The sequence below is a fragment of the Podarcis cretensis genome, assembly GCF_951804945.1.
Source record: "Podarcis cretensis genome assembly, chromosome: 6".
Classification (NCBI taxonomy): domain Eukaryota; kingdom Metazoa; phylum Chordata; class Lepidosauria; order Squamata; family Lacertidae; genus Podarcis; species Podarcis cretensis.
In genome coordinates this window covers 1,952,006-1,969,443 of record NC_137175.1, presented here as the reverse complement: position 1 = coordinate 1,969,443, position 17,438 = coordinate 1,952,006, and the positions used below count along the sequence as shown (strand labels likewise).

At 48.1% G+C, this 17,438-nt stretch overlaps 1 protein-coding gene across 1 annotated transcript in view; it reads left to right on the top strand.

Annotated features, from left to right (window-relative positions):
* TTI1 (TELO2 interacting protein 1) overlaps positions 1-17,438 on the top strand; it is a 28,747-nt gene that overhangs the window by 4,954 nt on the left and 6,355 nt on the right. Inside the window, exons 3-7 of the mRNA XM_079978983.1 lie at positions 266-469; positions 1,776-1,921; positions 3,413-3,553; positions 6,941-7,145; positions 9,177-9,264. Of these exons, the coding sequence (XP_079835109.1) occupies positions 266-469; positions 1,776-1,921; positions 3,413-3,553; positions 6,941-7,145; positions 9,177-9,264 (784 nt within the window). The remainder of the gene's footprint in view (positions 1-265; positions 470-1,775; positions 1,922-3,412; positions 3,554-6,940; positions 7,146-9,176; positions 9,265-17,438) is intronic.

Below are 17,438 nucleotides of genomic sequence, written 5' to 3'. Positions count from 1 at the left end.
CATTATTGGGCAGTAGTCAATCTAGCCGCAGCCAACAAATATAGAATAAGCGTTTTACAAATTAGTTCTGCACGGTTTTTACGGACATAGCCTTGCCTGGAGATTCACTGCGCTGTGTCTTTCCTGTGTGGCTTAGCCCTCTTTCCCCAAATTGGGACTTAAATGTATACCCCAGCTGCCCAGAACAGAACCCGTTTCCAGCAACGGCCAAGTTTAGGATTGCTGTGTTGGGCTTGAGGAAGTCGCGCTTTCCTCCTCTTGGCAGCTTCCTGGTTTGCGGTGGAGCGCCAAACAGACAAGAATTTGGAGCACGAAGGGGGCCGTTTCTCGGGAGCAGCTGAGCAGAATGAGGAAACCCCTTCCCCGACACTTCTCACCGCAGAGGCCATGGAAGAGTTCTTCCTCGAGTACGTGAAGCAGAAGCGGATTGCAGAAGGCCATCTCACAGAGGAGGAGGAGGAAGAGGAAGGTCAGTACAGCTGAAAGTCCTTCAGGTCTCTGGTCGGAGCCCAGGACGCTCGTCCCTTACACTCACACGCACGGAATGCCATAGCTGCATTTGGGAGAGCTTGATCTTTTAGTGTGGCAGCATTTGCCCTTCGGAACTCCCTGCCTGTTGACATCAGGCAGGCCCCTTCACTGTACCCTCTTTTGGTGCCTGCAAAAAACATTCTTGTTGCAGAGGGCCTTCTCGGTAGTGGCGCCCACCCTGTGGAATGCCCTCCCATCAGATGTCAAAGAGATAAACAACCACTTGATATTTAGAAGACATCTGAAGGCAGCCCTGTTCAGGGAAGTTTTTAATGTGTGACCTTCTAATGTATTTTTAATCTTTGTTGGAAGCTGCCCAGAGTGGCTGGGGTACAAATAATAAATTATTATTACAGATAGGTAGCCGTGTTGGTCTGCCATAGTCAAAACAAAATAAAAAAATTCCTTCCAGTAGCACCTTAAAGACCAACTAAGTTAGTACTTGGTATGAGCTTTCGTGTGCATATCTGAAGAAGTGTGCATGCACACGAAAGCTCATACCAAGTACTAACTTAGTTGGTCTTTAAGGTGCTACTGGAAGGAATTTTTTTATTTTGTTTTAAATTATTATTATTATTATTTATTATTGTTTAGACAAGCCTACCCAGATGGGTGTGAGTTTTAACCTGCTTTTAGTCTATTGCTATTTTAACTTTTTGAAAGTTTTGAAATATTGTTAATCTTTCATAGATTTTGTTGTTGTTTAGTCGTTTAGTTGTGTCCGACTCTTCGTGACCCCATGGAGCAGAGCACACCAGGCACTCCTGTCTTCCACTGCCTCCCGCAGTTGGTCAAACTCATGCTGGTCGCTTCGAGAACACTGTCCCACCATCTCATCCTCTGTCGTCCCCTTCTCCTTGTGCCCTCCATCTTTCCCAACATCAGGGTCTTTTCCAGGGAGTCTTCTCTTCTCACGAAGTGGCCAAAGTCTTAGAGCCTCAGCTTCAGGATCTGTCCTTCCAGTGAGCACTCAGGGCTGATTTCCTTCAGAATGGAGAGGTTTGATCTTCTTGCAGTCCATGGAACTCCCAAGAGTCTCCTCCAGCACCAGAATTCAAAAGCATCCATTCTTTGGCGATCAGCCTTCTTTATGGTTCAGCTCTCACTTCCATACTGCTTTGAGACTTCTTTCCTACAGTCAAGCAGTGCAGCATAAAGTTTATGAAATAATAATTTTAAAAAATGTGTTTAAGTTCCACCCTGTATCGTTCCCATAAGTGCCAACCCTCCTTTCTCCTTCCCAGAGGATCAGCTGCCTTCTCTGGAGCCAGAAGCTGAGCAGAGCCTGGAGACAGAGAGCCTGTTGCCAGCCCATGCCCAGACCGCCAAGGCCGTGATGGAGAGATGTGCCCACTTGCTCTCCAACAAGAGTCTCCATGTGCGGCTGAAGGTATGCCTTGGACAGCAGCCAGGCCACCAGGCTCTCTGCTGTTGGCCCAGCCCTGGAGACGGTATCTAAGTGCCAAAGCCCTTGCTTTGAACATGTAAAATGCAGTGAAACGAGTTGCTTTGAGCATGTCCACAGTCCCCTTTTCATGCGCCTGAGACTGATGGGCTTGGCTCCCAGCTCAAAGGACTGATCTTAAAACCAGCCAGAGGGTACCCTTGGGTATAATGAGAAAAATGGGTTAAATGACACAGTGCTTGGCCTCCTGTCTTGAGGGGCGCATCCTCCGTGTCTGGGTGCTCTGAGATAAGGGTGTCAGGTGCCCTGGGTCACCATAGCAACACCAGCGAGGTCGAGTGTATGATTTGCGGAGTCCTTCGCCCTTCCGTTGGTTCAGGGATGTGGAGATAGGTATAATGGTCTCCAAGGCATTGTTTTTAATAAATAATAATAATAATAATAATTTTTTATTTATACCCCGCCCTTCCTGGTTCAGAAAACCGGGCTCAGGGTGGCTAACAACAAATTTAAAACACTTAATTGATGCTACAAAAAAAACAGCAAAAAATACGGTATCAAACGTGAATAACAATAAAATCAAAAATCAATTTAGGGGAAAAATCCATCCAGTAAACATTAGATGATCACCAGGGCTAGCTGGCTAAGTTAGTCCTATTTGGGCCAGTGAGGAGGCCAGGGGAGAATTAGCTGTGGGATCCCAGAGCGGGTAATCTTCATAAAAGAGGAGGGGGAGGGAAGAGAAGGGGAATAAAAGATCAGGCTGAATTCAAATTAAAGGCCAGGCGGAATAGCTCTGTCTTACAGGCCCTGCGGATGGAAGTTAAATCCTGCAGGGCCCTGGTCTCATGGGACAGAGCATCCCACCAGGTCGGAGCCATCACTGAGAAGGCCCTGGCCCTAGTGGAGGATAGTCTGACTTCCTTAGGGCCTGGGACTTCTAAACTATGTCCTGTTTTCCCAATTTTGTCCTGATGTTGAGCCCTGCCCTGTTTGCTGTCAGGGTCTGACTCTGAAGCTGTCAGAGGCTGTAGGTTTTACACAGCAGCATTTCGCTAGCATGGTGGTGGTGTTAGCAGATCTCTCTGCACATAAGTAGATAGCAGTGTCTAGCTTCGTCTTGTGTCTGGAGACAAAAAGCACATTGTTCCTTTGAACTGTTTTCCCCTTAACTGGGGACTCTGGAAGAAGCCCTCTACTGGGAGCAGGAAATCTCTGGAGACTCTCCTGGGGCTCCACACCCTCTGCCGACACATTACGCAAGTTGAGGGGTGGTCAGCTACCAAGTGACTCGTGCAAGTGACTACCACATTTTAGTCTTTGAAAAAGAGATCAAGGACTGTTTCCTTCTCCAGGTGAGAACAAAGCAAGAGCGCTGAACACTCCTTACATCGCAGAATCACTCGTCTAGCTGTCTCCACCTCCGTTAATGCCATTGCGTTTCTCCTCTGAATTCTCCTGCGCTTCCCCTGGCAGGTCCTGGATGTCTTGGAGCTCTGCGTGACGGTGCTGAGCCCCCACAAGAGCCACCTCCTTCCGTTGGCCCATCGGACGTGGCCTGCCCTCGTCCACCGCCTCACCAAGGACGACCCCCTGGCTGTCCTCAGGGCCTTCAAGGTGAGCCTGTTCAGAATCCTCAGCACCCACCCACACCACACCAGGGCCAGCGAGGGGCTGAAATCGGCCCCCGACGCAGTTCCGGCAAGGGAGGAGCCAGCCATCTTAACCACAGTCTAGTTTTGTGGGACTGATCTGCTGAATTTGGGGCTTCCCCCTATTAGGTTGTATTGAACTTTTGCAGATTCTGAAAATGAAGGGTGCTAAAACATTGTAACGTGGCTTGGGGATTCAAAATATATTTTGGTTAAATTAATACAATTTAGTTTTCTTGGTAAGGAAAATTGCATGGAAATCATTGATTGCCAGGTATTTCCAGTTACATCACCACCATCGTTTAGCATTAGCTGACATTTTCAGAAGGTGAAATTAAAAGTTATTTGGTTTTCCAAAAGGAGTTTACATGATTCTTCATCAGATGTAGACTTACCGAGCTAAATGCTGTCTAGTCACAGAAATAATAGCAGATTTGAATTCCTCACACCCAAAAACACATTTTAAGGAAAGAGATTTGCAAAAATTAAGTTCCTCCCCTAAAATGGCACACCCTGGCCCTCTGTTTAATAAAACTATTTTTTTTTTAAAAAAGAGTATGTGATAATAATAATAATAAAATTTTATTTATATCCTGCCATCCCCAGTCGAAGCCGGGCTCAGAACGGCTAACAACAGTAAAAGTAACAGTTTTCATAAAATCACAATCAATTAAATGAAATACATTCTAAAATCAATTCAGAATCAAATCAATGGCAACCATTGGGCTAGAGTTCTATGAGGATTACAAAAGGAGGGGGTCACACTGTGCCCTGGCCAAAGGCCTGGTGGAACAGCTCCGTCTTGCAAGCCCTGTGGAAAGATGTCAAGTCCCGCAGGGCCCTGGTCTCTTGGGACAGAGCGTCCCACCAGGGGCCACAGCCGAAAAAGCCCTGGCTCTGGTTGAGGCCAGCCTAACCTCCCTGTGGCCCGGGACCTCCAAGATGTTTTTGTTTGAAGACCGTAAGGTCCTCTGTGGGACATACCAGGAGAGGCGGTCCTGTAGGTACAAGGGTCCTAGGCCGCATAGGGCTTTAAAGGTCAAAACCAGACCTTAACCCTGACCCTGTACTCCACCAGGAGCCAGTGCAACTGACTGAATGTGATCCTGCGGGGAGGAGTTTTGCCACAGCATTCTGCACCCACTGGAGTTTCTGGGTCAGTCTCAGGGCAGCCCCGGTTTCTGAATATCAGCTGCTGGAAACCACAGAAGGCCAATCACCGCAGTGGCCAACCAGATGCCTGTGGGGAGAAACCCACAAGCAGGATTCGAACGCAGGAGCCCTTCTCCCCTCCTGCAGTTTGCAGCAGCTGGCAGTGAGAAGCATTGCTGCCTCCAAAAGAAGGCCAGTCGGCCGATGAGAACAACGCAAAATTGCAATAAGCAAAACAGGGAATAAAACTAACAGCGCAACAGTGCGGTCCAGCGCTGAGCTCCGTAGTGCTAACTGAGTCATGGGGGCACCAGGTTGGCTTCCGCAGCTGCAGCCTGGCTGAAAAAGCGAAGTGAAAAACAGGGTCACACGGGGAAAAGTGGCGCAGCAAAGAGGAAATCTCCCTCGCTATGTTTCATCTCCTGTTTGTTTCTCAAGGGCTGGTGCAAGATCTGGTCTTCTTTTTTGGGGGGGGGGGGATTGTGCTCCCCTTTTAGCGAATCTGGCCCAGCTGTGCGCCAGCAGATTCTTCCAGTTGCCAGCTGACATGGCAAGGAAGAAGCATTCGATGCCCTCCAGGTTTCCAGCTCCGAGATCTGGCCTACAAGGAGAGCGTTTGAAGTGCAAATGGTTTGAGCGACTTAAAGCTAAAAATGTAATACACAGGGGCCCCCCCTTGGGGGGGGGGGACAAAAAAAAAAAAACCCAGCCAAGCTTGCAATACCCAGCCCACACCTCAAGGACCAGGCAGGATTTTTTTACGCAGAGAGGAGAAGACGTTATCGAGGAACGCAGTTACCTTTTCAGCATTTTGAGATATGCTGCCAAGCAGCAGGGAAGGTGATACTTTTTAATTATAGAAATCCCTTTGATCGTGGTGGCCTCCTTTCTGAAACTGCAGAGAGGGAGGGAGAGAACTTCAGTGTGGCAGGGGACCCAGCCCTCCCTGTGCTGGGTGGGCCTCCTCTTGGCAGCCGAGTTTAGAATCGTAGCATTGCGGAGTCGGAAGGGCTCCCAGGGGTCATCTAGTCCAACCTGCTGCGATGCCTAGAGGCTTAGCAGTTCTTGCACTTTCTTGTCTTTAGTCCTTTGCATGATGCTGCAGGCACCCCCAACTTGCACAGTCGCTCTCATACACAGAGCTGCGCGGCGCTGTGCAAACAGTGTGCAAACCCAACCTGCAGTATTTGCTCCGAGCCCCCCAGATATGGGCTGAACGTGGTATAGAGAAATAATAATAATTTATATTCCTGCCAACCTAGCAGTTCGAAAGCACCTCCGGGTGCAAGTAGATAAATAGGGACCGCTTACCAGCGGGAAGGTAAACGGCGTTTCCGTGTGCGGCTCTGGCTCGCCAGAGCAGCGATGTCACGCTGGCCACGTGACCCGGAAGTGTCTCCGGACAGCGCTGGCCCCTGGCCTCTTAAGTGAGATGGGCGCACAACCCCAGAGTCTGTCAAGACTGGCCCGTATGGGCAGGGGTACCTTTACCTTTACCTTTATATTCATAGCCCGCCCATCTGACTGGGTTGCCCCAGCCACTCTGGGTGGCTCCCAACAAAATATTAAAAACACAATCAAACATCAACCATTTAAAAACTTCCCTTCTAAAAGTCAGATACAAGGGTACTTCTGGATGTGAACGGGATCTGTTCCGAAGCACCGTTCGCATCATGAGCGATTTGCCATGTCTGCGCATGCGCACGACGTCATTCTGAGCGTCTGTGCATGAGCGAGCGGCGAAACCCGGAAGTAACCCATTCTGTTACTTCCGGGTCACCGCAGGATGCAACCTGAAAAGATTCAACCTGAAGCAAACGTAACAAGAGGTATGACTGTAGTTGTTTTATCTGACATCTGAGGGGAGGGCGTTCCGCAGGGCAGGTGCCACCACCGAGAAGCCCCTCTGCCTGGGTCTTGTGGCAGATCGCCCACTCAGTGCAGATTCATGCAGAAAGCAAGACTGGGTGCAGGTGGCCTGGCACAGAGCGGCTGTGCTCTGAAGCAGAATGAAAAAGAGTCCTGCTTTTCATCGCAGGGGAGAAGGGGAATGGAATGGAGTATCCCGGGAAAGGGCATAGCTGGCTAGAAAACTGCACAGGAGCCCTCAATATCGCAGCATTTTGTTGCAGATTGCACTCATTCAAGCAAATGTGACTTGCTTCTGTGAATAAGAGCCTGTTTGGTGGAATTTCTGCAGGTGCTGTGCACTTTGGGAGCCCACAGCGGCGACTTCCTACGGCGGCGATTCTCCAAAGACGTCCTGCCCAAGCTGGCAGCCTCCCTCATCACCCAGGCCCCGGTCAGCGCCCGGGCAGGGCCCATCTATAGCCACACCCTTGCCTTCAAGCTACAGCTTGCCGTTCTGCAGGGCCTCGGGTCCCTATGCAAAACTCTGGACCTTGGTGAGTAGTTAATCTGTGGAACTCCCTGCCACAGGAGGCAGTGACCAATCTAGACAGCTTTAAAAGAGAGTTAGACAAATTACAACAGCTGAACCTTTGTAACTTTAGGATAACGGAGCTTGGAAAAAACTATTTAAATATACCCCCAAAACGGAAGCTTTTCTACTGGGGCTGATAGGCGATGAATTAAGAAAAGCAGACCAGAGACTATTTATGTCCGCTACGACTGCCGCCAGAATCTCAGTAGCCCAAAAATGGAAAACTCAGGAAATACCAACACTAATGGAGTGGCAGACAAAAATGGTTGACTATGTAGAATTAGCAAAACTGACCCACGGGATCTGTAACCAAGAGGAAACAAAGTTCAAAAAGGAATGGAGTAAATTTGTCGAGTATATAGGTAATAGCTGTAGAAGTTTAAAGACTGTAGCAGGATTAAAATAAATCTTGTGATGTGTATAGAATGCAACTAAGATCCTGTGAAAGAGAAAATTTAATATGAAATCCTGTTGAAGGGAGGGAGGGAGGTCTGTGCGCGATAGAGCTTGTAGAAAATAAGCAGACATACGATCGTTGAACTTTAGAGTATTTATTTTGTTTGTATATGTTAAAGAAAACTCAATAAAAAGCGTATAAAAAGAAAGGATAACAGAGGTTGTTGCTTGGGAACCGCAGCACAAGGAGCTTTGCCAGCCTGGCGCTTGGGAACGAGCCAAACTCAGGGCTGGCAGAGCTGCTTTCTGCAGAGGTCGTGTGAGCATCTCTACTTGCCCAATGCCAGGTGAGAAAGTCTTTAACACCAGTCTTTAGTCTTTAATCCGTCTTTAACATCAGCAGTAACATCTAGACCATGGGAGTGTTTCAACCCTGTTCTTGAGTTCGTTCAAAATCTAAAACAGCTTTATCTTATATTTCTTTCTTTGAATTTGTGCCATTTAGGTTTTTTAACCTTTTTGTAAAAGCAGCACTAGAATTTTCACAGTTGAGTCCTCAACCCTTTATTATTGTGCTTTGCTTTCTTCAAGTTGGGCTTTGTTTAAAACTTGCCATTTAGTTTTTCAAACCTTTTTTGTAAATTCACTATTAGAAACTGTACCTTTGAGTCCTCAATCCTTTATTACTGCTCTTTGCTTTTCCTAGTCAAGCTAGGATTATAATACGTCAGAATTTTGGGGGTTCTAAGTTAAAGCCTCAGCGCCTAGGGCTTGCCGGTCGAAAGGTCGGCGGTTCGAATCCCTGCGGCGGGGTGCGCTCCCGCTGCTCGGTCCCAGCGCCTGCCAACCTAGCAGTTCGAAAGCACCTCCGGGTGCAAGTAGATAAATAGGGACCGCTTACCGGCGGGAAGGTAAACGGCGTTTCTGTGTGCGACTCTGGCTCGCCAGAGCAGCGATGTCACGCTGGCCACGTGACCCGGAAGTGTCTCCGGACAGCGCTGGCCCCTGGCCTCTTAAGTGAGATGGGCGCACAACCCCAGAGTCTGTCAAGACTGGCCCGTACGGGCAGGGGTACCTTTACCTTTTTACCCTTGTTTGGTTTGACCAAACTGTGGGAGGCAGTGGAAGACAGGAGTGCCTGGTGTGCTCTGGTCCAGGGGGTCACGAAGAGTCGGACACGACTAAACAACAACAACAACAAACAACCCTTGTTTGAATTTTGGTCATTTAAAGTTTATGATTTTTCTATTTCCTTCTGAGGAAACTGAATAGTTCAGTGAAACGAGGTTTGTAGCCGACATCCCGTTAAAGGCTTTGTTCTATTTTAGGTTTTTCTGTCCTGTAGCTGATGCCAGGTGAGAGGCAGATGCGTGTGCTTTGTGGGAAACAGCCTTGTAAGGACTGCAACTCCCTGTGCTCCTGCCTTCTCAGGAACCAAGTTTCCCTTGCCCCCCTGAGGCCTTGGTTCACTTTGCAAGCCCTAAACCTTGCCCGGCCCTCCTTGTTTGCAGATGCAAGCCGACGCTCTGCCCACCCTCCGGGGCGCTCCCTGCACGAGTCGTCCTCCGCTGACGCTTCTCTCTTCCTGTTCCCACAGGTGAGGGCGACCTGAATAAAGTGGAGGACGCCTGCCTCCCCTACCTCAGCGCCAAGCAGCCTGCCAAATTGCAAGAGGCCGCCTGCAGGTAATGGAAACGCAGGCAACACAAAGCGTTTCATGTTGTACCCGGAACAGAATTTCATAGCAGTGTAGGGTTCCATCAGCCATCAAGTCTAATCCCCCCTCTCTGCAGAAAAGCTGCCCCCTCCTAGATCCATAAATATGCTCCACAAGCAACACCACAAATCTGGCTGCTTCAGGTGACTCAGGCAAGTGAGCTAAGGTGCAGGGGGCCTTGCCCTTCACTCAACAAGGCCCTGCATTCATTCATTCCATCATCATCTTTATTTTATTTATACCCCGCCAATTTAGCTGGATTTCCCCAGCTACTCTGGACAGCTTACAGCATATATAATATATATATAACATACATAAAACTTATAATAATAATAATAATAATAATAATAATAATAATAATAATAATAATAATAATATCCCGCCCTCCCCAGCTGAAGCCGGGCTCAGAGCAGCTAACAACAATAAAAGTAACGCAGTAGTAGCACATAGTAAAGTATCAAACATTACAAACTTCCTGATACATTTATACACTGTTTAGGGAAGGTTTAAATGTTTGATGTTTTATTGTGTTTTTAATATTCTGTTGGAAGCCACCCTGAGTGGCTGGGGAGGCCCGGCCAGATGGGTAGGCTATAAGTAATAAGTTATTATTTATTATTATTGCTGCTTGATTGTTAAAAAAAAAAAACCTTGACGCAGTTTCCAAAGGGAATAAAACAGTAAAACTATCTGTAAAAACAGTAAAAAACAAAACAAAACCCAGACCTTTGAAACATCCCAAAGATAGAAGTCAGCTATGAACTAAAAAGAGATTAAAACATACATCCACTTTCTACATGTGCGGACAGTCCTTGCCAGACCAAAAGGTTTGGAGTCCAGTGAAGGCCCTTGCCCGAGGCCAAGTGGCAAGGGGTTCCAGAGTGCAGCTGCTGCCCCACTGAAAGACTGAGTTCTTTCCAACGCTGAAAAGGCATCCTGTGTCCTTGTATCAGTGCCAGCTCTGCTGATCAAAGCGCTTCAGTGGGCACATGTGGGATCAAGGCGACCTTGGAGGTAAACTGCTCCCAAGTTCTTCAGGGCTTCCTATGCTAATATTGACACCTCGGACTTGGCCCAGTAGCAAATTAGCAACCGGTGCAGATTTCTGAGCACACACAGGTGTTCTCTGCGGACAAGACCCCCCCCCCTCCTGTCAGCAATTGTGCTGCAGCATCCGGCACTAACACCAGCCTCTTGGGATTCCAGTTCCAGGTAGGTGGGCCAGCCAACAAAATCTTCTTACCATATAAGTCTCTTTGGAAAAAGGCAAATTTGGTTCAATGGGAAGCCTGCCTAGCCCTGCCTGCTGTTTTCACAAAAAAAGGCAAAGGTGGCTCTCCCACAACACACCCATTTTCTTTCTGTTTTCTCTCTTCTGTCCCTTTGGCCCTGAACGTCACTTGTGCTTGCCTGAGCCCAAACCCATTTCTCTCCACCGCTTGGCAAATCCTGGAAAAGGACCAGACCCTCTGTTGCCGTCGTGGCTTCTTAGGTAAAGGTGAAGGGACCTCTGACCATTAGGTCTAGTCGCGGACGACTCTGGGGTTGCGGCGCTCATTTCGCTTTACTGGCCGAGGGAGCCGGTGTACAGCTCCTGGGTCATGTGGCCAGCAGGACTATGCCGCTTCTGGCAAACCAGAGCAGCGCATGGAAACACCGTCTACCTTCCCGCCAGAGCGGTACCTATTTATCTACTTGCACTTTGACGTGCTTTTGAACTGCTAGGTTGGCAGGAGCAGGGACCGAGCAACGGGAGCTCACTCCATCGCGGGGATTCGAACCACCGACCTTCTGATCAGCAAGCCCTAGGCTCTGTAGCTTAACCCACAGTGCCACCCGTGTCCCTGTGGCATGGCTTCTTAATTGCTCTTTAATACATGTTTAGTCAAGGAAATTTGGAGGAGGAAAGAAACCCCCAGTCAACTCACATTAATAGCAGAAGAAGCACCAGTGGTTCTGTTGATAGGGCTCCAACCTGTTGGGGTGCTGCTGGGAACAAGGGGGCATTTGGCAGCCCCCAGGTGGCTCCGGCCGGCAGCCGGGCGAACTCTGGTTCTTGGAACAGCATCAATCAGTGACTCGAGCCTCCGAAACCTTCAGAAGCTGAGCACGCTCTTATCAGCAGAGTGAACAAATCTTCACAAGGGAAGTGGCGGACAGAGACATGTGTAAGCATTATTTACAGGCATTTATTCAGCATAGTTCAGGAACAAAGGAAAAGCATGCCTGCTACCCTTCGTGTCCAAGCAAACCAGCAGTACAGCAAAAGCAATATACAACGGATGTTCCCAGCAGGCTGGAAGTAAACAGACAGGTGACATACAACAACTCCACATATCTGTTCCTTTTAAGGCAGAACGGAACATCGATATCCTAACACAACCAAGCCCAAAATGCCCTGGGGGCAGGGGCAAGCACTGAGGGTCCTTGCTCTGCCTCAGTGGGAGTGAAAGACCTTTCCCATCTCCAAAGTTTCTGCAAGCTTAAATTCAAGTTCTGTGAGCCTCTACCTTCCCAGAGGGACGCCCAGCCTGAGTCCTTCCTGCCAAACAGAAGACGGAGAGAAGATGCAATAGCCGTCTTCAGAGATCTGAAGGGCTGTCGCATGGAAGAGGGAGGCAGCTTGCTTTCTGCTGCTCCAGAAGGAAGGGCCCGAACCAAGGGATTCTAGTTACAAGGAAGGAGATCCTGATTCAACATTAGGAAGAATTTTCTGAGCGTAAGAACTGCCCAACAGTGGAACACTCCCCTGGAAGGTGCTGGACACTCCTTCGCTGAAGGTTTTTAAGCAGAGGTTGGGTGGCCATTTGCCATGGATGCTTTAACTGAGATTCCAGCATTGTGGGGGGTTGGGCTAGATGGCCTTTGTGGGTCCCTTCCAATCTGCTTTTTTAAAACGCCATGCACCATTTTATAAAGTTCTATAATGTCGCTTGTTACTCTAAACTTTAAAAAAGGTCCCAGATGCTGCAACCTTTCTTCATGGACAAAGTGGGTAGAGAATTTTTTTTCCCCTGTCTCATAACACACAAACATCCAAGTTGATGTTGGAAGACTCAGGACAGATCAAACGAAGTCCTTCTTAATAAAAATAGTAATAATAAAATTTTATTTATATCCCGCCCTCCCCAGCCGAAGCTGGGCTCAGAGCGGCTAACAACAGTAAAAATAACACAGTTTACATAAAATCATAATTAATTGAAATACATTCTAAAATCATCTCATTCTAAAATCAATTCAGAATCAAATTCATGGCAACCATTGGGCTAGAGATCTGCGAGGATTACCGAAGGAGCGGGCCAGACTGTGCCTTGGCCAAAGGCCAGGCGGAACAGCTCTGTCTTGCAGGCCCTGCGGAAAGATGTCAAATCCTTGTCTCTTGTGACAGAGTGTTCCACCAGATTGGAGCCACAGCCGAAAAAGCCCTGGCTCTGGTTGAGGCCAGCCTAACCTCCCTGTGGCCCGGGACCTCCAAGATGTTTTTGTTTGAAGACCATAAGGTCCTCCGTGAGACATACCAGGAGAGGCGGTCCCTTGGGTACGAGGGTCCTAGGCTGTATATGGCTTTAAAAGTTAAAACCAGCACCTTAAACCTGATCCTGTACTTCACTGTGATACCAGAATGATGGCCTAGGTGGGGCACTGGCCAGATCCAGCAAGCTCTTCCTATGTCCTTCACCATCAGCTGCAGGGCCGCAGATTCCTGCCCACCCACCCCCCAGCCTGCGCCCAAAAGGCTATTCTTGGAAAGGCCAGGGCACCGACAGCAGCCTTTTTGCAAAGCAGATCGGCCTCTTCACACCGCAGAGAAGCTTCTGCGCTGAGCAGCCTGCTTCCAACTTGCCCGGACAAGCCAAACCCATCGAGACGCTCCAGCTCTGTTCGGCGCAGACCCGGCGGGTTTGCACAAGCCAGCGATTCCGAGCCGTTTCTCGCCACGGTTAAACAGGCGCCTCTCCGTGCTCCCGGCTTGGGCCGCTTTCATTCCCCACATCCCCATCTGCATCTGCCAAGTTGCAAGCTCTGGTGCAGAGCCCTGCCAAGCGAAAGCTTAAAAACAAAGTAAAAATCAATAAGCCGCACTTGAGCAAAGCAAATACAAAGGCGAGCACGTCTGCTTGGATTAACCCGGGCATCTTTCGCCATGGAAACGGAGGTTGCTTGGAAACTGCTGGAGTAAATTCATATATATATATATATGTGTGTGTGTGTGTGTGTGTGTGTGTGTGTGTGTATATATATATATATATATATATATATATATATACATATATACACACATATATATATATATATATATATATATATATATATTGCACAGCCCTCTGGACCGCCAAGGGAGAATCTTGGCCCAAGAGGAGAAGGGTCTTGGCGTGGAGGGTGGGTCATCCAAGGTCAGGCTGTGGAGGCACCTAACGGAAGGGGTCAGGGATGCATCTGCCATACCAGGCTGGGGAAGGCAAGTAACCAAACAATTAAACAATTGCAAACAATTATCAGTAATATCCAGAGCAACAATGTACCAAGTACGACAATGCAATGTCAATATAAACTCTTTATATTATAATCTATACGGAACATTAAACAGTATGAAAACAAAATAACAAATAAAATAAGTCTTGTAAGTCTTTTTTCAGAGACTGGCACAGTCTACAAAGAATTTCAGAGACTTACAAGACTTATGTTTATTTGGATCTATGTTTTCAAGAGAATCCATCAAGAGCGCTTATCTTGTGACTTTCAGAGATTTGTAAGATTTCTGTTTATTTGGTTTTGCAGAGAGTGCCTATTTCATATACAGTCATACCTCGGGATAAATATGTTTCAGGATCAGTATTTTCAGGTTGTGCTCCGCGGCGACCTGGAAGTAACGGAGCTCGTTACTTCTGGGTTTCGCCGCTCGCGCATGCACAGATGGTCAAAATGAAGAAGGAACTTGTGAAGAAGGAACTTGTATTTTAACTGCGCTGAATCTTCCAGCATCATTGTAAAGTATTGCACTTGGGCAAAAAAAAACCTGAGAGGCACAAATACAAGATGGGTGACACCTGCCTTGAGAGCAGTACATGTGAAAAGGATCTAGGAGTCTTGGTTGACCGCAAACTTGACATGAGCCAACAGTGTGGCGCGGCAGCTAAAAAAGCCAGTGCAATTCTGGGCTGCATCAATAGGAGTATAGCATCTAGATCAAGGGAAGTAATAGTGCCACTGTATTCTGCTCTGGTCAGACCTCACCTGGAGTACTGTGTCCAGTTCTGGGCACCACAGTTCAAGAAGGAAACTGACAAACTGGATCATGTCCAGAGGAGGCCAACCAAAATGGTCAAAGGCCTGGAAACGATGCCTTATGAGGAACGGCTAAGGGAGCTGGGCATGTTTAGCCTGGAGAAGAGGAGGTTAAGGGGTGATATGATAGCCATGTTCCAATATATAAAAGGATGTCACATAGAGGAGGGAGAAAGGTTGTTTTCTGCTGCTCCAGAGAAGCGGACACGGAGCAACGGTTCCAAACTACAAGAAAGAAGATTCCACCTAAACATTAGGAAGAACTTCCTGACAGTAAGAGCTGTTTGACAGTGGAATTTGCTGCCAAGGAGTGTGGTGGAGTCTCCTTCTTTGGAGGTCTTTAAGCAGAGGCTTGACAACCATATGTCAGGAGTGCTCTGATGGTGTTTCCTGCTTGGCAGGGGGTTGGACTCGATGGCCCTTGTGGTCTCTTCCAACTCTAGGATTCTATGATTCTATGACTTGTAGCAGCTGTGCCCAAGCTCTGCCGGCTTGGAGGTCCTGGTTCAATCCCCAACATTTCCCGTTAAAAGATCCCTGTCAGGAGGACTGGGGAAGGGGCTTTTCCCAGCGGCTGTGGGGAGCGCCTGCCAGCCCGAGGGTGCCAGACTGGCCGTTTGGCTCGGTGCGAGGCAGCTTCATGCGTCTGCTGACTCTGGCCGCTGCCGCCCGGTGGGATTCAGGTGGGATTAGGTTGCCGGATGGTGTCCAGTGCCTGGTGGGCTCTGTGGCTGTTGCTGCCCAGACAAGGCAGGCTGTGCGTATCAGTCAGGGCTGCAGAACAAGCAAGCTGGAGTCCCTGGTGGAGTTTCTCAGGTGCAAAGGCTGGCGTGACGACAGCCAAGCTCTCGGCATCGTTTTGTAGGCACGGGATTGGGATGAGGGACAGGGATGGGATGGAGCATCTGTGAATCATAGCGCTGCAGGGTTGGCAGAGGACACCCAGGGGCCATCTAGGCCAACCCCCTGCGATGCAGGGAATCCCAGCTAAAGAATCCCCAGCCAACCTCTGTTTAAAAACCTCCAAGGAAGGGGCATTCGCCACCTTGGAAGGCGTAATGGGCTGCATCACGGTACCCCTTCCATCTCTTCCTCTGTGATTTGGGGAGCCCAGAGATGCCCTCTCTGTACATCCTAAGGCATTATAGTACTTTTCTCTTTCCTGCAGAATCCCCTGTCTCTGCATTTTATTTTATTTTATTTTGTTTTATTTTATTTTATTTTATTTTATTTTATTATTTTATTTTATTTTATTTTATTTTATTTTATTTTATTTTATATTCTATTTTAATTTTATCTTATTTATTTTATTTTATTTTTCATTTCATTTACAGTCGTACCTCGGGTTGAAGTTGCTTCAGGTTGAGTGTTTTCGGGTTGCGCTCCATGGCAACCCGGAAGTAACAGAACGCATTTGCCGCATGTGCAGGCGCTCAAAATGATGTCATGCGCAGAAGTGGCGAATCGCAACCCACGCAGTCACGGGTTGTGTTCGCTTTATTTAAAAAAAAAAAAGGATGCGAACGGGGCCCCGGAATGGATCCTGTTCATATCCAGGGGTACCACTGTATTTCATTTATCACCTCCATGGAGTTTGAGGTGACATGCATACCTCTCCTCTTCCTCATTTTATCCTCACAACAACAACAACCCTGTGAGGCAGGTTAGGCTGAGAGCAAGCGCTTGGCCTGCAAGGTCACAGCCAGTGAACTTCGTGGCCAGCGGTGGACTCCAACCCCGGTCAAGTGGGTCCTAGTCCAGCACTCTAACTGCTGTGCCACGCTGCCTCTGTACTCAATGAATAAACACCATTCGTTGTGGAGCGCGTCTGGTCCTCCTGCGCGGTTCCTCGCCCAAGAGGATGGATTTCTCCAGGTCTGCCAGCAGTTTCCTAGGCCATGGAAGAAGTGCTGCAATTATCCCTCTAGGAAAGGGCTCTGCTGAATCCCAATCAGACCTGAAGAGCCTCTCTTGGTTTCAAGAGCGGTGGCTTGGCTGCGGAGAGCATCTAATTCCAGCCTCGTAGGCCGTCTCATTGGGCACAGCGCAAACACACCTGCCGCAAAGAGGCAGGGAAGCGGCTGAGCTGGGTGGTGCTTTGCCTGGTACAAACAAGAAGTTGAAAAAGCCACGTAAATCCATTAAAAAGAGAGAGAAGGAGAGACCGGTTTCATCTCCAGAGGCCTTCTCTGCCTGCAGCCAAGTCTTTGGTGTTTGGATTTTGCCCAGTTTCCTGCAGCGGCTCTAGAGGAGGCCAGTGGTTGTCAAACTGCCCACCTCTGGGAGGGTAATTCTGGATTGATTCGCCTGGAGAAAAGTCACAGAAATCTGCCAGGGGAATCACACAGGTTTGGGGGGTCTGGCTTGGGCTGCCTAGTCAGTGCCGTGCTTTGGAGCTAAGTTGCTTCATCAATTTGATTTGATTCACTTATATTCTGCTTTCCCACAATGAGCTGTGGCCAAATCATATTACAGCAGACATTCAAAGCATCAAAATACGGAGCGTTGGAGATACCGCTGTACAGAGCGTGTCAGTAAATTCAAAAATGACAAAAATCAGCAATTTGGCTCACACAGAATGACTTCAGAAACCAAAACAATCTAGGCCTTAAGTACATAAACACATTTCAATTTAAGCTGTTTAAATTTTTCAATCCTGATTAAGGCAATTTCTAGCAAAGTAACAGTAGAACAACCACACCAAATTTACTAGTTACAGGTAGGTAGCCGTGTTGGTCTGCCGTAGTCGAAACAAACAAACAAAAAATTCCTTCCAGTAGCACCTTATACATGAAAGCTCATACCAATAACAAACTTAGTTGGTGTCTAAGGTGCTAGTGGAAGGAATTTTTTTTT